Raw genomic sequence first — 27,092 nt, forward strand, 5'->3', positions numbered from 1 at the left:
CTTATTTGGTTTTCGAGGGGTGAAAATTTTCAATGTTACACTCAACTACATGCAATATTTATTATATTATACTGAATATGTTTTATACAAATACAAATAATATTGAACCTTGAGCGCATATATCTGCGCAGTCACTATTTTTTTGAATATCACCCGTCGTCAAGCAATGTTGACTGTTGCGACACTGGGTGTAGCTTCATTATTCAGCGGATAATAGTGCTTTTTAACAAATGTTTCTTGACGAATCAGATTAATTCATCTAATATACCTGAAAGTACAATATTAATTAAGTGTCATCATTTTCCTATATTAGCATTTTTACTGGTAATGGTTTTGAAATGATAGGAACATGCACTGTTCAAAAAGTCTTAAAATGTTGTTTTGGCTCAATTTCTTTGTTAGATTACTGTGTTGAACTAAGGCAGGTCAATTAAAGTAACATGATCCTATAGATTCCATGTACATTTAGTACTGTAAAGTAGACAAATTTATTGTTCTTACAAGTAGTTCTCAAACATTGATTTAAGTTGGTCTCCTGAAGGATGTAATAATGCAATTGGTCTGCTTAAGGTACAGTGTATAATATAGACATGCATATTTTATTTTGAATTTGTATTATGTCAATCATTAGAAATATATGGATCTTAATTAAAAAACATTGTTTTCATTAGAATTTAAGATATGTATAATAGGCATATATTCTTCATGCTTTTCCATAATTAAGTCCTTTTTACAGGGTCTCTGCTAGAATCATTTGGACTCCAGTGTAACAAATCTATGGAAAAAGAGAAAATCTCAGCTCAAGGGTCAACATGTCTTTATTCCAAGAAAGGTAAATTGATAATTTTTTGTGCTAAAATTCTCTTTTATAAATTATAATATCAATGCAAAAGAGTGAACAAACAATGTACCTAACAACATTTTGAAAATGAAAGTGCAATAACAGTTAATAATTATGATCAGTTGAATGAATGTTAATAATCCAATCAAAGTCCTTGTTGTATATCATTTTTGCTAGGGCTGTGTATTGAGCAAAAAAAAAAAGACATTTTTTAATGCGATATGCAATATATTGAATTCTTTAACAATTCTGTCAAAAAAGTCTTATAAATCATTATGCATGAGTTTTATAAAAATAATTGTTTTTTACTCATTTTTAATTTTTTGTCTCACTGTCTTTAAAAATTACACTTCAAATTCAAACTTTTCTTGACTGTAAAATCAACATGTTAAGTAAAGTTGTCTATGTATTTTTATGATTTTGTAATAATCATCTAAGATGTGCTACCTCCTTAATGATTATATCATTTTTGATCAGTTTTAATTCAAAACAGTTAAATATAATCTTTGGTGATTGAAATTCCCAACTTTTTCACAGAATTAAATAAAAAACTGCCTGCCCAAAATGTATTGGAATTAAGTTATTTTTAGCTCACCTGAGCCAAAGGCTCAAGTGAGCTTTTCTGATCAAAATTTGTCCGTTGTCTGTCGTCGTTGTCGTCTTTGTTGTTGTTGTAAACTTTTCACATTTTCATCTTCTTCTCAAGAACCACTGGGCCAATTTCAACCAAACTTGCCACAAAGCATCCTTGGGTAAAGGGGATTCAAATTTGTTCAAATGAAGGGCCACACCCTCTTTCAAGGGGAGATAATTAAGAATTAGTGAAAATTTAGTGGTATCTTTTAAAAATCTTCTTCTCAAGAACCACTGGGCTGTAAAAGTTGAAACTTAGGTGAGACCTTCATTACATAGTGTAGATTCAAGTTTGTTCAAATCATGACCCCCAGGGGTAGGATGGGGCCACAAGGGGGGATCAAAGTTTTACATAGGAATATATAGAAAAAAAATCTTTAAAAATCTTTTTCTTAAGAACGACAAAGCCACAATTAGGCATATTGATATGGAATTATCCTCAGGTAGTGCAGATTCAAGTTTGTTCAAATCATGACCCCCAGGAGTAGGGTGAGGCCACAATGGGGGATCAAAGTTTTACATAGAAATATGTAGGAAAAATCTTGAAATTGTTTTTCTTAAAAACAACAAAGCCACAATTAGTCATAATTTATATGGAATCATCCTCAGGTAGTATAGATTCAAGTTTATACAAAATCATGACCCCCAGGCGGGGGGGGGGGGGCACAATGGGGGATCAAAATTTTACATAGGAATTTATAGAAAAAAAATCTTTAAAATCTTTCTCTCAAGAACAACAAAGCCACAATTAGTCATATTGATATGGAATCATTCTCAGGTAGTGTAGATTAAATTTTGTACAAATCATGACCCCCAGGGGTAGGGTGGGGCCACAATGGGGGATCATAATTTTACATAGAAATATGTAGAAAAAAATCTTGAAAAATCTTCTTCTCAAGAACAACAAAGTCACAATTAGTCATATTGATGTGGATCCATCCTCAGGTAGTGAAGATTCAAGTTTGTATCAAATCATGACCCCTCGGGGTAGGGTGGGGCCACAAGGGGCGATCAAAGTTTTATATAGGAATATACAGAAAAAAAACTTGAAAAATCTTCTTCTCAAGAACAGCAAAGCCTTGTTAAGTCATATTGATATGGAAGCATTCTCAGATAGTGTAGATTTAACTTTGTTCAAATCATGACCCCCAGGGTTAGGGTGGTGCCACAATTGAGGATCAAAGTTTTACATAGGAATACATAGGAAAAAACTTCAAAAATCTTCTTCTCAAGAACAGCAAAGTCATGTTTAGTCATATTGATATGGAAGCATCATCAGGTAGTGTAGATTCAAGTTTGTTAAAATGATGGGGGGGGGGGAGGGGGTAGGGAGGGTCCACAATGGGGGATCAAATTTTTAACAAGGGAATATATAGGAAAAAAATCTTTAAAAATCTTCTCAAGAACAGTAAAGCCATTTGTTATATTGATATGGAAGCATCCTCAGGTAGTTCAAAATCCAAGCCCCCTCCCCTTTAAACTTTTCAATACTGAAGTGATTTGTGCTTTTTCCTAGCCAATGTGCTCAGGTGAGCGATGTGGCCCATGGGCCTCTTGTTTTTGATACAATATATTCATTAATCTAGATATGTATCAATATGTTTGATGCAGCCCTAATTTTTGCTGGTTCATAAAATAACTAAAAAATAAACAAATGCCAAATGTTGGCATGGTTGGCATTGCAACTGTATCTTACACATTCAAATCAGGCCATTCTTACGAGTTTTGGAACATGTTGGGTTCTACACTAGTTCCGCTACTACAGAGAAGACAGCTTGTTTTCAAACTGTGTCATTCAAAGTTTCAATATATGAGAAACACAACAAATCTGAATGCTTAGCCATTATACTAAATGATGAATCTACTTTATTGTGTTATTTATTGACATTTGACAATCATGATTTATAAATCATTTTGAAATTTTATATGTATCATATCATAAGGTCTGTGTATTATCCCAACCCTATATACCTACATATCACAATGTATCATTTCAGCATTTATTTGTTAGTTTCTATGTTCAAGATTGCTTTTGAGAATTTTTTTACTCATATTGAGATGCCACTGTCCCACCTGCCTGCTAACGTGGAAACAAAACTCCCCTCTGTAACAAAAGAGTGCACCAATGGAGATAATCTCAAAACTTGTGTAGTAGGATCAACTCCTAACAATGCACCACTTTTCAGCATTTATATTCATTGCTTAAGGGTTTATTCTTACTAATGAAATAAGTTGTGGTGATGCATATATTTACTGTAAGACATTTGTAATAATGAAGCATTTGTGAGATATACCTTTTATCAGTTACCGTATATACTCGCGTATAAGTCGGTCTTTTGGGAGTTAAATTTTGGTCCAAAACTCTATGTCCAACTTATAGGCGAGTCATAAAAAGGTTAGTATTTTTCTGGACGGCGAAATGTAGTATTTCATAAACATTTCCATGATTATCGTTGAACAGAGTCTGGATATATTATATCAATTATGTATTCTAAGATTATACATAAAGTACAAGTTTTTACATATTTTAATAACTTTATCTTTATCTTAAGTGTGCATTATGTATTTTTCTTAATGATTTAAATTTAAATATTGGCGTCTTTTCTAAAAATATTAATCGAAACCAGGTTTAAACATTAGAGCATTAATTTGAAATGCAAACTGACTCTGGCAAAAAGTTGTACCGACTTATAAGCGGGTCAATGGCAAATCCTTCCAAAATAACCTCAAAAAATACAACCGACTTATAAGCGGACCGACTTATAGGCGAGTATATACGGTATTTACAAACAAGGCATTTGAAGAGGATGAGCACAGTGCATTTTTTTTTTCTGAAGTTAAGGTGATTTTAAGCAAAAGAACATTTCTTGCCCATATTTAGAAAGCAAAATATTTTGACCTAGTTTGAAGTTTTTTAACCCATTAAACTTAATTGTTAAAAAATTAAGTATGTAAACTAAATTTTGAATAAAGAGTTGGTCCTCTGTCTAAAACTTGCTCTGTGAGCAAGTTGAAATTACAATGCCTTTCATGATTCCTTCACAAAAAATGGGGTGATGACCCAGAATATTAATAAATTATAGGTTTTAAATAATATTTCATATTTCATAAATTAAACAGTGAAATTTACAAAAAAAAAAAAAAAAAAAAATTATTCATTTTTAAACTGTTGTTACATTTAGGCATGTGGGTATATGTACATATCCTGTTAAAGTCTTTGTGTATCACATTATATCATGATATACTTCAGACAAATTAGTACACCTGTAGTTTTGAATACAATTCATACATTGATTTCATTTGCCACAATGGTCTCTTTAATATTGCAATAATGCATTTGGTCTTCCTAATGCATGTATAATGCAGGTACTGTATATACTCTATGTCCAACTTATAGGTGAGTCATAAAAAGATTAGTATTTGAAACCAGGTTAAAACATCAGAGCATTGATTTGAAATTGTCAATTGATTCTGGCAAAAAATTGTACCGATTTATAAGTGGGTCAATAGCAAATCCCTCCAAAATAACCTCAAAAAATACCACTGACTTATAGGTGGACCACTTTATAGGCAAGTATATATACGGTATAGTTTTTGTTGAATTTTGCTAACAGCAAAACACTATATATGAATAATGAATTTTGGAAAAAAAAAGATTATTAAGTTTAATGATGCATGTATGTAGTATAGAAATATTGTTCATATGCCTGTACATGGTACAAATATGCATTTTACAGAGTGTACATATGCCAGAATCATATGGACCCCAGACTGGCCCTGGTGATTCCGTTAAGAAAAAAGAGGAAAAATCAGTGCTTGTGCTCATTGGTCATTGGACAAAGGTAAATAGATTTATTTCATAAAACTAAACATGTAAATTACTAGGATATTAAAATATCACAATTAAAATATATGTACTGATTTATATATATATGGATATCAGTTGGTCTCCTTGATGGAGTTAAATGCATTTGTTATCCCTTTTAAGTGGATCATTTAAATATTATGCAGTTTATTTAGAAGCTCTTTATTATCTGCACTATTCACTTTTACAGGGTGTATGCCAGAATTTTTTCAAGAACAGTCTGAATCTGACATGGAAAAAATGAAGAAAAACAGCCTTCCTGTTTATAAATCTACATTCTGACAAAGGGTAATTTTGTTTAGTTCAATTAGAAGTGCACATTTAATTTCAGTTGCTTTCCTTAATGATATATTATAGCATTTTTATTCCCTTATGAACAATATGTATACTTGTAAAGCATGTATCACAAAATCTTCTGCAAACAAAGTTTTGGGTGTATAGTGTTTGTTGTTTAACGTCCCTCTTGAGAATTTTTCACTCATATGGAGACGCCACCACTTGTCGGTGGAGAGCTGCAAATTTTTGTCCTATACTCAGCACTTACGGCCATTGAGCATTGAGGGATCTTTATCGAGCCAGCACCTACTGTGACATGGGACCTCGGTTAATACCTCTGTCTCATCTGAAGAACGGGTCTCCACGTCCCACAGTGGGATTCAAACTCGCGATGTAAGGATCAGCTTCTTTCTCCGCGACTCTAGAGTAGACGCTCTAACCACTGCATCTGCTCTACTTTGGCAACTTTGGGTGTATATAAGCATAGGAATCATCATGTCCATCTGTCTGTTCATGTGTTTGGCCACTTTAATGATTAGCTTTTTTGTTCCAATTCTGGCTAAGATAAATTGATTTAAGTCATCTAAATACAAACAAATTAAGGGAAATTACTATGGTATTGGAATGAACATTTTGGAATACTGTCTAATTGTTCCATTGTAGTTGGTTTCTTTAATGTTGAAATAATGCATCTGGTCTTCCTAATGCATGGCATACGCTGTATGCATGTGTAATGTTAAAGTTGGCTGAATGTAAAACAGTTCTTGCGTTATGACAAAGGTAAATAGATTTAGTTCATGTAGCTAAACATGTAAATTATTAGAGTACTAAAATCTCAAGTTTTGAATACTGATTTACACGTGGAGAGTAGTTGGTCTCCTTAATGCAGTAATAATACATTTGGTCTCCCTTATGCGTATGGTATATTATATAAATTTAATCACTGACATGTACGAGGGTTGATCCAAAATTTCGTGGAATTTCTTCATATTTTATTTATTTATTAGTGAAAGTGGTTGAATACTGATTTACATGTGGATAGTAGTTGGTCTCCTTAATGCAGTAATAATACATTTGGTCTCCTTTATGCATACTGTATATTATATAAATTTAATGATTGACATGTACGAGGGTTGATCCAAAAGTTCGTGGAATTTCTTCTAGTGTTGTACCGATAATCAGAAAGCATTGATTGTCGACAAAAAATGCTACCTATTCCGATGATCGATTATAGTTTTTCATAATCGATCATCGGAAACATACTTCTAATACAATACATTCCGGAATTATCCATTTCTGGTTTAAAATTTATTTCTTCTTAATGAAAGAAAATGGCATCTGCATCTGATACTATCCAACTAGCATGAAGCAGAGGTGATTAAGAACCGAAGATGCATATATAGGGCTTAAAAAAAATTATTTTTGTTTCCTGTAATAACCCGACCGACCCATTCAATTTACCCCCGGGTGAATTTTTTTTTCTGCCAAATCTGTGTTTGCTCTTTGGTTTGATAAATCAGCTGATTCTTTTTATTCAAAAAATATTAATTGTATCTTTTATTTGAGATATAAAATATGCAACTTAGTCAACATTCACCTTAAATATAAAGAGTGATCAATTCCCCCCACAACTTTTTGAAGTTCGTTTTCTGCCGCTAGGCAGCCATGTTGGGTGTCCACTGTAAATATTTTTAGGTCTAGAAAGTGTAAAAGAAGCAAAACAACAAAGAAAATAATATATTATGTATTTTACATATTCATGTTAAAGAAATAAATGAAATTATTGTAATAGTCTGCTTTTTGTATACAAAACTATGAAGAAATCTGATTATAATCGGTGAAATCGCATCAGAAGCAGTAACCGATTCCAACCGATTATCGATTATGAAAATTAACCGATGTCTCATCACTAATTTTTTCATATTTTTTTTAATTTATTAGTGAAAGTGGTTGAATACTGATTTACATGTGGAGAGTAGTTGGTCTCCTTAATGCAGTAAGAATACATTTGGTCTCCCTTATGCATACTGTATATTATATAAATTTAATGACTGACATGTAGGAGGATTGATCCGAAAGTTCATGGAATTTCTTCTTATTTTATTTATTTATTAGTGAAAGTGGTTGAATACTGATTTACATATGGATAGTGGTTGGTCTCCTTAATGCAGTAATAATACATTTGGTCTCCCTTATGCATATGGTATATTATATAAATTTAATGACTGACATGTACGAGGATTGATCCGAAAGTTCATGGAATTTCTTCTTATTTTATTTATTTATTAGTGAAAGTGGTTGAAAATTACAAATAAGAATATAAACACTTGTTGAATTTTTTAAATAAAAAAATATTTTAAATATTAATGATAGTAACTCTATGGCAGTTGCCATAGCAAAGGATGTTTTAAAATGCAGGGGAGACATTTACTCGTTCATTTTCATTTTAATTCTTAATACGTGAAATAAGAAAAAACCTGCACTAAGTGGCAAATAAAATGAGAATTTTGTCATTATTACGATTCCTTGACCACTAATATACCTGTCTGTGAGAGTTTTACTGATTTAACTTGATATTTAGACTATTAGTTGATGATTTCTTGTTCATCTTTTAATTGTTAGAGAATGTCACATTTCAGTCAAGTTATAAGTTTTGTTAAAATCTTAGGAACACTCTGACTTAAAGGGGTATACTACTGATACAGGCTGGAGAAAAATGCATTTAGCAACTGATTTTCCAGTGGCGTGAGAAATTTAAGAACAATAGAACTTCCATGAGGTTGATTAAAGGTGTGGCTGCTTTTGGAGGGTCTGTTTTTCTCGTAGACAAATTAAGCCATGATGGATGTTGACCGCTGACGTACTGTGCTGGACTTTGCTACTGAAATTGGAACATCATATGGAAAGATGGGGAGTATTTTTGAAATATGAGTGTAATATAAAGATAAGATTGGTGTGAGAGGATACCCAGGCTTTTCTTGAGAGAAAAAAGGAGAAAAAGGCAGAATATTCTGTAGAATTACTTAGTTGAATTGAACATGAGGGTGAGATGCTCCTATAACATGACATGACATACTTAACTTGACGTTACGTCGAAGTCTCTCCCGGATTTTACAACTATCAGTGTTCAGAAAGCTCATGTGACCTTATTGGTAATTGGAATGTGGTGAAATTTTCCAGTTGCATAATGACTCTATATTATAAATATGCCTATTGTTTGCTTTCATCAAATCACAATAAAATTTTAGAAATAATTAAATTCCATGAACTTTTGGATCAACCCTCGTATTAGAAAAAAGATGGATCTAAGATTGAACAGGTTATAATTCACCTGAGTCATTTAAATTACTTATTGCTATCTGTTTTTGTTCAGTCATCATGTGTCAAGTATTGTATGTATGTAAACTATTGAACATTTTCAGCTTCTTTTCTGGAACCAGTTTCAACTAATTTCTCGGTTGAAGTACTGTATAGGGGATTAATTTCAGGGGTTGTAATTTTCATGTTTTTCTCTCCTCTGACACGAATTCGTGGAATCGGTATATAATAAAGGTTACATGTACCTCCCTTCAATGTCTATATCCGTTTAATCCATAGCGTAGTTAGAAGGCATTAATCAGCGTTATGTATTCACTTCACGAACAACAGGGTAGATTTATATATACATCAGCAAGTTCGATAGTTATTTGAATGATTTTTCAAAACCAAAATGTCGATAAAAACATGATAATGCAGGTAACAAATACACGTCGTAACATAGTTAAGTACGGGTATTCAAAACCCATGACCCTAGTGTTTTGATTGATGAAACATGTAGCGTTGGCTATTAAAACAGTTTTTTTTTTTTTTTTTTACAAATACAGGTTATTATCTGCTGAGTGATCTAAATTAATGTCAAGCGTGATAATTAAAATAATTGAATGACAAGTACGATTCGTAAAACTGAAATGACCATGCACTGCACGTATATTTACCTATCGTAGTCTATTCTCAAATTTCCAAATATAAGATGGAGGTTATTGAAAACTTATTCACTGTTTCTTGAATTCACGGATTTATTCACACCATGAATATAGGGAATATTAACACCACGAGTTATTTTCCCCCTATACAATATACAGACATAATATAGAAATGATTTTATCGACTTTCTCAATCTATCATGAATTTAAAAATGTAAATATAAGCATTTAATTGTAAGTATTAAACATTTAGCATCTCATAACCAGAGTTGGAAATTACTGACTGCCCGAGGCAGTCTGTTTTTCAGGTAGGCAAGGACAAACTTTAGATTAACCTCGGTGGTCGGGTCATTTAAACAGGTAGTTCCTGTTTTCCTTTTTTTTTTCTTCAGGGTATAGTAAGTCTATAGAAATTAAGTAAAATATAGTATATCAAAGGAACACTTCTAGTTAAAAATATGAGATGACCTATAGGACCAATATTGGTTTCAGTCTTTAGAAAAAGCTTATCGATATATGTTCCGGTCACTGACTTTAGGTCACATGTGTGTAGTTTCTTGTTTCTCATGTATTGCTTTAGTTCTACATTAATGGTAATCTAACAACCAAGCTTTATGATATACGTGATGACTTTAACTTTTCAATCGTCAACTTCCCTTACTTATTCAGCAGTATACCTTCATCACCTGCATACGGGGTTTATATCTCTCAGTTGATTCGATACGCAAGAGCATCCTCTATGTATGAACAATTTTTAAAACTAGGTAAGTTATTGACAAACAAATTGCTGAAACAAGAATATCAGCAGTCTTGTTTAAAGTCATCATTTTGTAAGTTCTATGGTCGATACAATGACCTTGTCAGCAAATACAATTTATCATTAAGTAAAATGCTGACTGACGTTTTTCATACTTATTGTTAGGCCATTATTTACACATTGAATTGTGTATGGATTTTTCCATTGTTTCCCAGTCATGACAAGGAGCACGCAGCGGGTGTGACTGGTCTGCAGGGGATGCTCACTCCTCCATGGCACCTGATCCCACCTCTGATGTTTTGGAGGTCTCTGTTTGCTCTGCTCCTATTTTGTATTTTTTGATGGGCTTTTGAGCTTGAATACTGATTGTTATCTTGATATATTTCATTCTACTCAACTGTGTGTTCATGTGATCCTACCTCAGTATTTACAGAATGATACATCCTTTGTTTGAAGGTCATTCTTGCTGTCTGACTGAGTAATGGCAACGGGACATAAAACCTTAACTGACCTTACCACATTTTTTTCTAATCTGAAAACCCTTATGCATTTTTAGCATAACATATCGCCAATGCACACATTTTTCCCAAGGAATGAACTGCATCTACTCTGCATAGAACAGTATCTCTCCCACTGGCACAACAGTACTATTACACGTCATTATGTTCTTGAAAGGCAAACACAGCAATTATTGCTCGGCATGATTTTTTTTTCGTGACACCTGCAGTATCGAGTAACACGTCAAAGTGAATGATTCATGTCCTCAAACAAAGTGTGCTTACAATGAGGTTTAGTTCCGGTTGATTGCGTTTAGTTAAAGAGAATTTATGATCTGCATTTCCATAGATGTCTTTTATATCAACACCAAACATGCATTTAAGGAAGAAAATATATTAAGTAAAATGCAAAAGCCTGTATTAAAAAATCAAAGGACAAGTGCACTTAAGCAATGCTTAATGGGCCCTTTTTCAGTGCTTTCAGTTACTTTAGAATGTATTACCAAATTGTTCTCTTTTGGTAATAGTTAAACACAAGTGGACATTTCTAATTAAAATCACATTAAAACATCACCTAAATCAGCATGGATTTGAAACAAATGAAGTTTTTTAAATGCCTATAGATACCCCAAATCCGGGAAAGTCGTACGGAACCTATTTTGAGTTTCGTTTATTTAAATCAAGGGGAGGAGACATTTAAATCAGACACTTGAACAATCTGATGGTGGATCATTGACAGGCACGTTTGCTGAATGATACTTCTTGTGCTATTTTACCTGAGAAAAAAATCGAATGAAGTTGTATAGATACCTGTATCCATAGTGATCAAACTAAGGAATTTGCATGCTTGCATTTGAAATAATACAATAAGTATTAACATTTGTTCCTTTAAATTTTAAAATGAAAAAAAGTGTATTTAGGTGGCTTTCAATACCAGTACCATTGTCTTGCATGAATGTTAAAAATGTTTGACACTTTTATTTATGATGACATTTTAACGACACTAAACTCTCCTAACCATCCCGTGTTCCTAAAACCAAATACATACAAACTTCTCTATGCGGCTTGACTTTGATATAATGATACAAAACGTGGCTATGTTTTACAGTGAGCATCTTTGAGGAATGTTTACCTGGGTAGAACTCACGTGACTACCAGTATTTTAAAAAATATATTCCACGGGTGGGTTCAACATAGGTCATACAGGTAAATAGCTCTTGCTTGTTATAGGAAAAACATTGAACTTTTCATACATTTTTAATATTTAAAGTACAAGCCTAATCATGTACAAATTTCCTACTTTCACACAAGTTTTATAAATGTATAATGCATTTTTTGTCAATCGTACAAGTTTGTACAATGTTAGGCTGACAATAAACAAAAGCTTTGAAATGAATGACCGTCCTCGATTTACTACAGAAAATCACGAATATTGGCTGACCCCCTACCACATTGTATGGCTTTGCTCTTTGTATATTTATGAATTTCAGCGATAAAATTTGTTGAATCTTATGGTTTAGATATCAATTAATGATCTGAGATGGAAAATTATGCTTAATTTAATTCTTCATTTTTTCACATTTTACCGGGGCCCATAAGTGCACTCGTTCTTTAGTGTTTATACAGGTAAAAAGTTTGAAAAAATAAAAATGTGCCAACAAATGGTTTTGAACCAGTACACTAAAAATGTTCATGGTGAGAGTCTGCGGTCTATCGTTCTGGGCTATGCTGACTATGAGGACATTTGTAATAAATATAAACCAGTATGATAGAAATAGGTTTTCACTTTTTTGTAGGTTTTTTTTTTATGAATTTCGACCCTAGGCACCTCTAAAAGAACCTTGTTTTAAATAATTGCTTACTAGATCAAAATCTATCAAAATTTCATAATTTAATTTAGGAGCAGGCAAAGAGTGATTATATTGCATCTATCGGGTATAATTTTCTTATCAGAAAATTGTAGAAATATGCAAGGTTAATTAATGACAACATTTATTTTTCCTTTTTGCCTAATACTTTTATGATTTTCACTAATAAATTGATTATTGAAAAAAGCCTTTAATATGACTGCTGATTTTATCTCCATCTGTTAATTTTCAACACCTTTTCTCATGATTATAGTAGATAGAGAACAGATTATGATTTCTAACATTTACTTTTACAGATCATTTCCTTGAGATAGGTGGAACCAACAGTCAAATACAGACACTTTTAAGAAAAGTAAAAATCTGGCTCAGGTAAAAAAAAAAAAATCATTTACAGTTTTAACAATTAGTAATTTTACCTTAATTAACTGGAACAAGATGTGTTTGTGAAACACTATGCACCCGGCGGCAACAAAGTTCGAAAAAGCTATTTTTAGCATAAAGGTCACAGTCAAGGTCACAAGGTCATTGACCTTGGTGTCATTTGAAAGAACTTAATGAGTGGAGTATGCATACAAAATATGAAGTCTCTCTCTCTCATGATTCAAAAGTTATGGTGAAGGTTAAAGTTGACAACAGACAGACAAACAGACAGACAGGACAAAAACAATATGCGCCCCCGATCTATCGATCCGGGCACATAAAAATCTCATTTGACGAAATACAGGTCAAGAATGAAGAGTTTAAAGCCTAGTAGGGATTTTGGTCAATCATTACAGGTAATCTGCATTCCCTCTCGAGAATTTTACATGGAGATGCCACCACTTGCCAGTGGAAAGCTGCAAATTCTGTCCTATACTCTGCACTCATTGCCATTGAGCAGTGAGGGGTCTTTTTCATGCCAGCACCTACTGTGACACAGGACCTTGGTTTATAAGGTCTCATCCGAAGGACTGGTCTCCGTGTCCCACAGTGGGATTCAAACCTGCGACATAAGGATCAACTCCTTACTTCGCGACCATGGCGCCACGCTTTGACTAGCTCAGTTTTAAAGAAATCATTCAAGATATTTTTTTATCAAACTTAATATGCTGATACATATATAATAAGTAAGACCTATTCAACTATTTCAAAAACTTTTGACCTTTCCTGTGACCTTGACCTCACTTTCCTTCAATTTGCATTTTGCATGGTTTTAAAACCATTTAAAATATTGAAATCTAAGGTTATGCATCTATACATAATTTGGTGAGAATTTATCATCTATATCCATTTTTTTTAGATTTCAATTTAAATTTTAAAGAAACTTTTCAAGATATTCTCATCAAACTTCATACACTAACACAAAATTTCATGTTGCATTACTATATACTCGGCGGGCATATATGTCCTATGGACATATTTCTAGTGTATTGCTATTTCTGTTGTTTGTTTACTTCCGGTCAGTAAGTGCCCCCTAGGGGCAAGCCCCAGTCCTTTTTTCTTTTCCAGGGTTGCAACAGCGCCCCCTAGAAAAACAAGTTGCACAATCCAATCAAATCGTGTTTTGTGCTGCTTTATGCCAATGAAATTAAGGCTGGACAGCATATGTATTATATTCTGACCAATGGGGTTGCTGTATTTTCAAATAATTAGGATAGACTTACCACTTCAGCATTCCTTTCATCACTGAAGTGATATACATGGTCAAAAATTGACTAACTTTCATTTTTGTGTCAACTGCAGAGCAGAACGACACTTAGAGATCACTTTACCTGGTGTCTGTCTGTCCGTCTGTCACACCTTATATCTCCAAAATTTTGAGAGGCAGGGTTTTGATAATTAGCATTTATATATGTTTTTGAGCTCATGATACTATACTTTGAAACTGTATGAAATTCAGTTACCACACAAACTTATATTTAAAGACTATGAAAATACATTGGGATCAGTATTCCACAATGAATCGTGTTGACTGACAAAGTGACAATTAAAGTAAAGACAGTCTGAAATTCCTTTCCTCCGAGGATAGTTGGAAGCACCTACATGTGTATTAATAAAATGATAAATAGTTATTCATCATAATTTCAATTTAATTATTCATTTGAGGACTGGGGAACCATATTTTCTTTGATTGCCAGATTCTATCCCAGTCTTTTGCTTTTGGATCCTTTTTTTCCTTGCAGGCAAATGCATGAACCTCCATGCTAATATTAAATTAATAGCTGACCACTCTTAGATTTATTTACCTCTTTAATGACGATACCTAGCAGGTGACATATACATTCCTTGAAACACTCTAGTTCCTATTTGATTTTCACTAATATAAAGATTATTGAAAAAAGACTAAGGTGCTCTATAGTGATCAGTCTATTCATTCATCTGTCTGTCAAATACACACATTCCTTGTTCAGAATACAGGTTACTCTAAATACTTCAAACTTTATATTTTTTTAATTAGATACATGTAGCTGCTTTGGAACATCTGAAAGGTCTATTATATTATCACTAGTTTTACTAGTTTTCTTCTTGTAAGTTGAATATATTTTAAACTTTTAAATTTTTATTTTTTCCAGGTAAGAAAGAAATTCAGGAGTTCTTAAATTGCCCTTGGAGTTCTTGGATTGCATCAAACTGCTAAAAGACCTCAACAAAAACAGTGTCTTGAAAATAAAAATGAAAATATTCAGTGAAAAAAAAATGATGAAAGAGCCACTAAAAATCTTCAAGCCTTTGAGCTGAAATCTGGAAGTCAATCTGTGGACTTAACTAGTATGTCTTACTAAGTCATCATTTGTGTATAATAAATACACTAAACTGTAAACACTTGTTAAAATGTGTATAATTTTTAGATATAATTTGTAGCTCACAGACTTCAATAGTTTCATGTAATTTAAGTAATAATGAAAATTTCCTGTTGTCTAGCTAGATTAGAAACTATTATTGTCCAATTTTGGATATTGTGAAATAATTCATCTAGTATGCATACATGTGTGTACACTTACGTGTAAATTAATTATTACAGCAAGTTCAATCGATCATTAAGTTGAATGTTGACTAATGTTTTTCATCGAAATTGTTTACACTGAATTGTTTGTGGATTTTTCCATTTGCCCAATCATGTCAAGGAGCACATGGCAGGAAATGCTTTCTCCTCCATTGCACCTGGTGTTTTTAGCGGTCTGTGTTTGCTCTGCTCTAATTTTGTATTGTTTCAATGGACTTTAAAGCTTGATCACTGTTGGTAATCTTCATATTTCATATACTATTAGAGTACTGGAAGAAAACTGTAAAGATTTAACATACAGTATAATGCATGTATATTGCACTTTAAGTACAGTGTATGTGGTTAAGAAATGTTAAATCCTCTCACAGTGCATTGAATTTGTTGAAAATTAGAAAATGTGTTGAAATTTTTTTTGAAATAATTTTACTAGATTGCAGTTTTTTTAAATCATGCAAGTAAGAAATTGCTAAATATGTTTTAGCTTTTCTGGACAGTCTAGATGAGTTCTTACTATATACCTAGCATTGTATCCCAGTTAAAATTTAAGGAGCAAGGTTCATTCCTAAGCTCTACCTGGACAAACTTGCATGGATTAAAGCACATTAACAGATTTACTTCAGATGCTTGACCTGATCTACATTTTCCTCATGTGTTTTTTTTGTTTTTGTTTGTTTGTTGTTTAGCATCCCTCTCAAGAATTTTTCATCCATATGGAGATGCCACTACTTGCTGGTGGAGAGCTGCAAAATTTGACCTATACTTTGCACTCAGGGCCTTGAGCAGTAAGGGATTTTTTTTGTGCCCACATCAACTGCTAGGCGGGACCTCAGTTTATATGGTATTATCTGAAGGACTGGTCCCCACATCCCCAGTGGATTTGAACCTGAGACTTAAGGATTAAATCCTTACTCGCGACTCTAGATTACAAACTCTATCCTTTGCGCCACATGGGGGATTTCACAAGATTAAGTGTTTTGAGCAGTCCTATTCTCATGTAATTATAAACTCTATGTTGAACAAACCTGCAAAGATGATGTATGTACATGTAAATGTTTCAGGGTACCAATCCTTGATTTGACTTAGATTTTCTGGATTAATGACCAGTTTTTAGAGAAGGTTCATTCAAAGTAACAATATACTCATTGGTGATCAGTAAACATAGATGATATATCCTGCTTCTGATGCTGGATGTAACATACATTTTCAGGGTTATTGAGCAGTTTAATCTAACCCAGACCAACTTGCATAGATTTTGGATCCAGGTGATATACATTACCAGAGTGTTTGTTGAGTGAGATTTTGCCTTACTAGTAGATAACATTTATAGAAGTGAGCTTTGTATTCTTTGATTAGGTATGTTTTTTCTTTGCTCAGGATATATATACCATCAGTGCCAACTACCATACATTTTATATAATAGATGTAGCTGTTGTTCAACTGAATATGATAAAACTGTGGATGAAAATAATTTGATTTTTGTACCTTTGAATGTATTGAATTAATTTGTAAAAGCTGTTATGATACAATGTTTGATTTTTATAAAAGTTTTTAGCATATGCAATCAATAAATGTATCAACATTTTTATTTTATTATACTTTTTACCCTGCAAACTTCTTAAAAACACAATAGTAATGCTCCATTTAACTGATACTAGGTTAGTGTCACATTGTACTGGTATATCATGTATACTGAACTGTAAATAAGAAACATCTAAATACTTTGTAAAATCACAGCATGAATCATTGGATTATGTAAGAAGTGCACTATCTTGTGCTTTGGTATGGTATTAATAATAAATGTTAAACTATCATTTTTTTTTTCAAATTAACAAAGGATATGCTTGAGTGACTGTATTTTGACTAGCAGTAAAAATAAAATGATTTTTAAGCATTTGAATTATTTTGATTCATGGTCTCTGCAAGTTTAATGATAGCAAATATGTATATTGAACATGGCATCCACATATTGCTATACTGGATGGGGCATAACTTTTACTGAATCTTAATCACAACCTTGAAATTTTATGTAGTACATGTACTCTTGGTTTCAACTGGTCAAATGTATTCTTAAATCACAAAGAATTTAAACAAATGTAGGAATAGGTCAGAACTTCATCAATTAGTTGGAAAGCGAATGCACTCGGTGACGAAGCTGGGTATAAATAGCAGGAAAAACTACTTGATGTCCACTGTGAACTTTGTGTCCTCAACAAAACAATATGGAGTATACTATACTTGGTCTAAAGAATAATCTATGTCTGCATTCACTTTTAGGTTAAACTGTTTTGGGCATTGAGAGTTTGTTTGTTGTTTAACGTCCCTCTGGAGAATTTTTCACTCATATGGAGATGCCAACACTTGCCGATGGAGAGATGCAAATGACCTATGCTCGGCACTCATGGCCAATGGGCAGTGAGAGATTTCTCATGCCAGCATCTACTGCGACACTGGACCTCTGTTTGTATGAAGGACCGGTCTCTACGTCCCACAGTGGGATTCAAACATGTGACAAAAGGATCAACTAACTCCACGACTCTAGAGCAGAGGCTCTTTCCACTGCACCACGTGGGCGACAGCATTGAGAGTTAAATGTGGATATCGGAACAAGCTACTCTGGGCTTATACTCTCTATATATTGATTGATTGTATGTTGTTTAACATTCCTCTCGAGATTTTTTCACTTATATGGAGACACCACCACATGCCGATGGAGATCTGCAAATTTTGTCCTATACTCGGCACTTACGGCCATTGAGCATCGAGGGATTTTTTTCGTGCCAGCACCTACTGCGGCACAGGACCTTGATTTATATGGTCTCATCTGAAGGACCGGTCTCCCCATCCCACAGTGGGATTTGAACCTGCGACGTAAGGATCAACTCCTAGATCTACTCTAGAGCAGACGCTCTAACCACTGCGCCACGGGGGCAACTACTCTCTATTTAAGTCACTTGTGCAATGACTTTAGTTTAATTCAAAGTTTTGTACTGATCATGTTGAGTCACATTAGCACAAATATCTTTCTGCTGACCTTGACTAATGACCATCCGCAACTATTCTGGTTGGAAACAATATGTTAATTAATGCATAATAAGTGAAATTACTATGAAAGAAAAATGGTCTACTTAAACCACAAGTTATATTTATAAAAAATATACACTGGTCTCCTTAAGTCATATGAGAGAAACATAAAATATTAAGGAGACCATTTTTTTCATATATTTTTAGGAGGCATTTATTATGAAAAAATAAAGCAAGAGTCGACTAAATGGTGTTCTATAGATCTTTGATCTGGTATTTCTTTTTAGAAAAAAGCAAATTTAAAAAATCTGTATATTGTCTCCTTAAGCCATATATAATGGTCTGGTCTCCCTAGTCCTTAAATCAGAGTTATATATATATATATATATATATATATATATATATATATATATGGTTTTAAATACAAGTTTGATAACTGAATATCATACAGTTTCAATGTACAGTATCATGAGCTCATAAACATGTATAAATGCTTATTATCAAAACACTGCCTCTTCAAATAAAAAAAAAATTAAAAAAAAAAATTGAAAATTTAACTGTCCAGGGTATTTTTTTCAAAGTAAGGTCAAGTAGATTGTAACGCTGGCATTTTTCATAATGTTTTATGACAAACAGTGCGCATGTTAAAAAGCATAGAACTTACATCTTAAGTGCAAAAAATGCTGTTTATCGGCACTATGAAATATTTTAAAAAGTGAATCAAGATTTAGGTAACGAAGTCGGTTACCATGATAATTTTCATAAGCCATAGTATCAAGCAATATATCTGAAAATATCGAACCCATATCTCTTACATTTCTCGAGGTTTAAGTTGTAACAGTCAGACGGATGGACAGCTAGACAGACAGACGCCGGGTCAAGTGATCCCTAAGTGTCACTCTGCTCTGCAAGGGACTTAAAACATATTGTAAGAATGAAATTATGACATATTTACATATACTATATCGAGGAATAATGTCCTTTATTAATATATAGCAGATAAAGGTGATGAATATTTAACTACGTTACCTTTAATCACCCTAATTAATTTATATCAGAACATAAAATATTAAAAAAAAAAACCTTGAAAGTTTACCTTCGACCGGATAAAAGACAAACAGGAATGCTTAAGACGTACTGTTTTTATAAGGATTGTTGAATAATTTACTAACAGACATTGATTAGAAAATATATTTATAAATATTTGAGTATAATATTCTGATTAAAATAAAACATTTTTTTTTAAATTTCCCCGCTCTCATCAATTCTGTTATTCAACGGTCACATAATCAATATTCTGTTATTCATAAGCATGTTTACTTAATTTTTCAATAAAAATTTTTTAAAAATCGAAATATATAAAATCGGAATTTGTGTTAATTCATGTAATTTTTAATTACATGTAGACGACATTTGTAGACAAAATTCTAACAAGTTTAATTCAATTTCTTTGCAGATAAGCACAACAGCAAAGATCAGTATGTAATATTTCGTTTACCTGTTTAATCTTATTACCATCATAAAGATGACAAAGTTATTATTTGTGAACTTGCAAAACAGGAAATTATTTAGGGAACAGAAGAATATTGACATCTATTTATTATAAATACATTCTTTTCAAATAAATAGATCTCTTTATGAAGAACTCGCTGACCTTGGTGAGCCAAACCATTATGAGGAACCCAGCCAGTCTTCTGAAGCTGTTGCAAAAGTGTAACATTGAACATAAACAGAATTCCATGATATGATGTTGAATCTTGCGTGTAGAAAATTGATTTTAAAACTTTAGCTTTAAAATGCTTTAGCTAAAATGGGTTTTGTGTTTCTCACATTGATGTATCTTTCACCGCGAATGTTTTTGACACGTATATATGATTTACAAATTATTAACCCCATTTTTAAGCATAGGCCAAATAAAAAAAATATGTGTGGTTCCGGTTACCCGACCTTCCCTATTTTATACCCCCGACCCTAAACTTTTTTTTGACAATTTTCAAATTTCCGGAATTTTCCCTGATTTCCCTCATTGGCTCCGGTATTAGTTTTAGTTTCAGCAATGGTGGCCTTCTTTGACAACATCGTTTCAACACGCAGTATAAGTGTTTTGTCAGTAACAAATATCACCACTTGAAAGAAAGCAATAGTATTATCTCACCAATAGTTAATTCAAGAACATTCAATGATATTTTCGACGTTTAATATATTCAAAAAAAAAAAAAAAAAAAAAAAAAAAAAAAAAAACCTACCTACCTACCCTAATTTGTTTGGAGGTGTAACCGGAACCACACATTTTTTTTTTATTTGGCCTATCAAACAAGATGGCTTGGATTCTTCTGCTTCTGTTTATTTGTCAAGAATTACCTGACATGCACAATGTTAAGATTGGTATATTAGTTCTGTTCTGTTTTAACAGGCAGATTCAGAAAGTAGTTCTGTGATAATATACTTTTAAAGTTTTGATTTTTTTTTAAATTAATCAAATTCATAAGAAAAGACTATTACATGTACAGTCTAAGCTACCTGTAGAATTATTAACCAAACAGTTTTCCATACATACTTACTTAAAGGTATTAAATGAATTTACATGATTTTGACGAGGAACTTAATGAAACTGCATTTTTTTAATATTAAAATTCATAATATTTTCAAATTTTTCAACAATTGTTTATCTGTAACTATGAAAACATGAATATAAGAAAAGATAAAATAAAGGGACTTTGAACCTGCTACAAATTCATCAACTTTTATTTTCCAGAAAATCGGTGTTAAATAAGGAATTTTAGTATTTTGACTTGAATATTTAGTATTGTAAGATACACAATATCTGCCTTGCCCTGTGTGCCTCTGTGCAACAAGGACTAGGTAGGTAGGTAGGTACACAATATCTGGACAAAATGCGTAAATAATATGATTACTCATATTTCACCTGTTGAGAGTTACCTCCGGTTAAAATAAAACATTCTTAATCGCAAGCGTTTTTTTGAACGGAAGATACATGTATATATAAACAGGCTAAAAAACGGGGGGGAAATGATGGAAATAGATTTCGTTTATACATGTACATGTATAAGTATGTAACACGGAAAGCAAAGAAAAAAATTCTAATGAATAATTTAAATGTAAATATTGCTGTTGAACAGGAAGTTAAATCATATCTATTTTTACATTGATATAACTTGTTAATATGACGTTTAAAAGAATACTTGACTGGATAGAAACAGGAATAAGACTGTCGTCGTTGCTTTGGTTATTTAATTTTCTCTTCCTTTATATTAATGTATTAATTTATCTTATTTTTTATTTTATTTTATTTTTTTTTTGATTTGTAAGTCGGGTATTTAATTTTATATGTAAAATTTCAAATGACCAGTGAGTGAAGAAAGAAATGCATTTATAATACGTTTTACCTTCCGTCATGCTTTATAGAATTTGTTTCCTCATTGAGAAGTAAAAGTGAAACATCATAAACTAGGATATGCAGTTGAAGGGGCCCCTGACATCCATAGTGTTTTATAAGGGCTTACCTGTAAATAATAATTATTGTTTGGTTTTTCTTTGAAAGTTTAGGAAAGATCAACTCAGTTAACTTTGATATGATATTTTTTTCAATTAATTCACAAGTTCATTCACCAGTGCGTGCACGGCTGAATGTCTAGTTTAATTAAAAACTGAGGAAAAAATACTGCAACACAAAATTAAACTGAATGTAGGGGAGATTATTTTGTCAGGATACGACTGATTGTGGTAGAAAGTAACTTCTCAAAGTAATAGTATTAAAAAAATTATGTTTTTCTTTTCCTTTTTTAATTTCTTTTCTTTCTTTTTTTTTTTTTTTTACAGATTTGATAATTTCAGGAAAATCTCTTAAAGTAAAATTATCATCTAGAATTCTGGGGTTTTTTATGTTTGAAAGACCTTGACCTTTTGACCTCAAAATAATATGGATCTTGTAATTTCACAACAAAAGCTCAAAAACTTTGAGATAACGTTTCGAACTCAGAATGTATGAAAATTTCCGAACTTGACCTTTTAACCTCAAAATCAATTGGGATCTTCTTTAAGGCCATAGAGAGTTATGATATGTGACCGCGACTGCGAAAAAGGGTCCAGATGAGTAAAAAATCGGAAGTAATTTTATTGCTTTTTTTAAACAGGGACACTTTGAATAACACGCATTCAAAATATCATGCAAATATCTTTAAAAATAAAGATGATATAGGTCCAGGTATGCAGCCATCTTCCAGTCATTTCATAACGTCACCATAACGTCGTCATCAGAAGGTCATACATATCTCAACAGTTTCAGTTACTAGTATATTCAGAACAAGCTTTTCTTTTATTTTAAACTTTTCTTAATATTTTGCCTAAATATGATGAAAATAAATTGAATCATTAAATATACTGTTATTCTTACTTATTACATATGACTGTTAAAACAATCGAATTGGATTCAGAAGACTGACTAATTATCCGTATACGTTTCCTTCCTGCATCCATGACCTCAGAGAAGAAAGGAAAAAAACATGCTTTACAAAATAAACAACCATTTATTTTCAATAAACAAACTATAAACTCTAGAAATGCACAATAATTAAATATCATTAAGATAAATATGTAAATTGAAATTACATTCCAAAATTTAAAAAAAGGTTATTTTTCGGTCATGACAAAATACACCAGTATTCACATAATTTACAGAATGATAGAGGCCATGTGACAGCTATAAAACAAAAATCACATATGAATAGCAGATTACTGCTATTAAAAATTCCTTTTAACAGATACTCTGAAAATTGCAAACATGAACATCAATATGTACTGTTATGAAATTACAGATGTCTGAATCTCTACTTAACTAACATTCTCAACAGTATACAGTATAAAAATATTACATTTTTAGGGGGTAGTGTGAAATTGTTATCCCTTGAAAGTTGAAAATAATTTTTGATCGAGGCTTTGTAATATTTTTTGTTATACTAAATATATCCAAAACGTATTTAAAGGAAAATGTCACAGAGAAAGTGCAAACATCAGTTAACAATTTTTATACTGTTACACGTTTTCATTCATTTTTAACTGTTGAGATGTAATGCTACTAGGAGGACATGGATTATGCACACAGTAGGGTAAATTTACTATTAAATTTTGACATGTTTTAAAGCAATGAAATTTGACTAATATAAAAGAACATAAATGCAAGTTGCTACATCCTAATGTTACACATTACTGGCAGTAATACAATTGGAATGAATTTTGTGGAGATAACGAATAGTATTCGAGCTCAAAAGTCCATTTAACAACACAATATAGGAGCAAAGCAAACATGGACTTCTAAGACATCAGAGGTGGGATCAGGTGCTATGGAGGAGTGAGCTACATGTATACAATATGGAACTATATGTATACAATTTACTGCTAATCTTTCACACAATAATCTTCCCTTTCATCTAAGAAGACTTTCCCCTTTTCCCAAGTGTGATGTAGAATGAGCAGTAGAATTAACTTTCACATCTTTCTTTGGTACAACTGGTTTTGAACATGATGAGTCTTTAGCAGAGAGTGATAGACAATGAACACAGATTTCCTCATATAGGTACAATTACTTCTTCGGTTCAAGACCTGGTGCTGGGATTTCTGAGGCAGAGGATCATTTACGGAGGGAAGGATATTCTGATCTTTCAGGAGATTCATACACAAAGGAACAGAATTACACAGCTCCCTACATTCAACAACACCAGGAGTCTCAGCTCTTACTCGGAAATGATGATAGCCTCGAATGTTTTTCAAGGGTTTGAAGAATTGTTCAAGGTACGACTTTCCGTCCCTAAACTGCACAGGTGTTTGCGGATCTGACACAGCTGAGGAATTTTATTACCTCTGCGGGATGAATGACGGACTGTGTCTGCTATATCATTCATAGTTTCTGCCGTGGAGGAACGCCATTTTACCATCCAGACTCCAAAATGCCAGTCTGGATCAAATTTTGTGTGTCCTGCCACCATCATCGAATATTCCACAATAATATGGAGTCCTAATTGAAACAAGATACAATCCTTAATTTCAATCTCATGCTACTTATTTATATATACGAATGCTACTCTTAGGAAGTGTTTGCATTTCATGACTATTAAAATCACTGACATTATACATGCATGTAACACTTCGTGCATTGAACATACTGAATAACGAACAATACTTTTACAATTCTGAATAATAAAATAAAATATTTTTTATTAGGGTGTACACTTACCGACAAGAACTCTCCAGAGCGACAAAGTTGTATTTGTTTTGCCCACTACAGTTGTCAAAATGAATGGATGCTGTTTTTTCTCCATATCTATGGTGTTGAAAAAAATGGTGAACCATACAGACAAAATTAGCACTCTTCCCTGTGTTCTCAGCCTCATCAATCAAGTAGAATACTTGTTTTCCTGCCATTTAAGTAAAAAACACAAATTGTGATCAAAACTAGATGACTCAATCTACCTCATATATATGCATTATGACAAAATTTAGAATGTGTTAATATTTTGCTGCAACTATATATAATAGTAGAATTCATAATAATTAGCATTATTTTATTCAGAATCAGTCTCATATTATTCTGTATTTGAAATAGTATTTATACGTATTTTAGATCTTACTGTTTCTTCAAATATTAGATTTCCACATAAAAGGTATTTCATAAAATATTAACAAGAATTACATGTACAGGTTAACATTGTTAATGCTGTTCTTGTATTATATCTCATTATTTGAACAATCATCTCTGGATGAATTAAAGAGCCCAGCAATATATCATGATTTATGAATTAACATACGGTACCTGAACCCTCACAATATACACCAAACACGTTGCATTTCCGTGGCGTCTTGAAAAATATTGATCCCAATTGTTGGGCATGATGAGGAAAATGCACTTCTTGTGCATAAACCCAGGAATAGTGCATTTCCATATCAACTGAGCATGGAGCATTCCCTTGATGAAAATAAATCATTCATGATCATTTGTATACATTGATAGTTATCCATCGTATGTACTCTTTCATGAACACAGAAATTCAATTTCACAGAAGAAATGTAATTTTTTTGTAACACTTGGGTACATCTGTTTTGCTATTAATAGGGAAACAGGAAAAGAGAAAATGTATGGCTGGAATTGAACCCTTGACCCTTGCTCGAGTGTTCCACCCATTAAGCTACCCAGGCTGACATCCATGGCCCAAACCATTTAAATAGTCCAAATCCAAGCACATATAATAGTACTTGAATGTTCATTTATTACTGATGATGGAAAGTATACCATACTTGTAACTATGTACTAAAGGAAAAAAATAGTTTTGTAATTAAATCTTAACTTACCAGTTTGTTTACATTCCTCTGGTAAAGAAACAAATGCTTCCTTGCTGGTGGTACACTGACGTCTGTAGTAGTCCCTTTGCTGCTTAGCTTGGGAAACATGCTGCGTGTATGTAGAAAGGATTTCTGCCTTCTCCTCATCATTCATATTAGAAACTGTGGAAAGTTGATGGGAGAAATGCTGACAAAAATGACAAAGGTTAGTACATGGTTTCATGTTAGTAATGAATGGACACAATTCATGCCAAGTCAGTGCTTTTTCTACACCCAATTAAGGTCCGAATATCGTCCCTTTCTCCTTTAAAAAATTACCGATTTTTTTCCCAATTTCAGTTGCTTTTTCCCCAAAATAAATCTGCTGTTGTTTTTTGTTATATTGAAATTTTTACGTACGACTTATCTAAAATGGAACGCTATTGTTCTCGGTCATTCAGTCTCTTAAATTAATGGTGAGGAATAGCAGATTATTTTGTGCATTTACAAGACGTAGAAACACATGTTTTGTGTAAATACATCGTAAAAAAGATGCAAGTGAACTGACGAAACGTATAGCTTTATTTGTAAATCAAACTAGTAGCAGTTCTACAACATGCATCCCTGATTCCACGAAAATCAACTGTTTCTACACCCGGCAGATGCAACTAGTATTGCAGAGAAATTATTTGTCATTAATCATGTCAGATTATCCCATCTCCAATTACGAGAAGGATTTTTTCTTATGTCCACTATTATGGCAAAAAAAAAAAAAAAAAAAATGAAATATGTAGGACGGTCATAATTATTGACAACTTTCAAAGATTAAAAAAAAGTTAAAAATTTAGAACTGTGCCTAATGTGTTATTTTATAACAACTAAATAGAATAAATGAAGTAAAATTTAGTTATATATTTTACCGTTTAATTAAGGTCAATTACAATTTTATTGATTTTTCCCAATTTGACACAAATGTCGATGATTTTTCTCAATTGTTAAGGCCCAGGCCCCTTTTAAAAATTGTAGAAAAATCACTGAAAGTTTTTTGAAATTTGAA

The 27,092-nt window shown here is 32.5% G+C and overlaps 1 protein-coding gene and 1 long non-coding RNA gene across 3 annotated transcripts; one reads left to right on the forward strand and one right to left on the reverse strand.

The window, feature by feature from the left end:
* Positions 1–748: 748 nt before the first annotated feature.
* LOC133198933 (uncharacterized) lies at positions 749–17,573 on the forward strand. Of its 2 annotated transcripts, XR_009722674.1 has the most exons (5): positions 749–832; positions 5,212–5,316; positions 5,530–5,627; positions 12,996–13,068; positions 15,252–17,573. It is a non-coding gene; the product is annotated as an uncharacterized LOC133198933 (long non-coding RNA). The 2 variants fall into 2 exon arrangements; XR_009722676.1 differs by lacking the exon at positions 12,996–13,068.
* A 6,635-nt stretch (positions 17,574–24,208) lies between these two features.
* On the reverse strand, positions 24,209–26,306 carry LOC133199075 (uncharacterized). Its single transcript, XM_061334960.1, has 5 exons — positions 26,066–26,306; positions 25,530–25,682; positions 24,964–25,134; positions 24,579–24,734; positions 24,209–24,378 (listed from the first exon to the last, which is right to left on the reverse strand). The coding sequence occupies exons 1-5, from the start codon at positions 26,277–26,279 to the stop codon at positions 24,209–24,211; spliced, it is 864 nt and encodes a 287-aa protein (XP_061190944.1). The 5' UTR covers positions 26,280–26,306.
* Between the last annotated feature and the right edge of the window lie 786 nt (positions 26,307–27,092).

Source organism: Saccostrea echinata, unplaced genomic scaffold, assembly GCF_033153115.1.
Source record: "Saccostrea echinata isolate AGI-Se365-2 ecotype Australia unplaced genomic scaffold, CSIRO_AGI_Sech_v1 ptg000033l, whole genome shotgun sequence".
NCBI classification, from domain to species: Eukaryota; Metazoa; Mollusca; class Bivalvia; order Ostreida; family Ostreidae; genus Saccostrea; species Saccostrea echinata.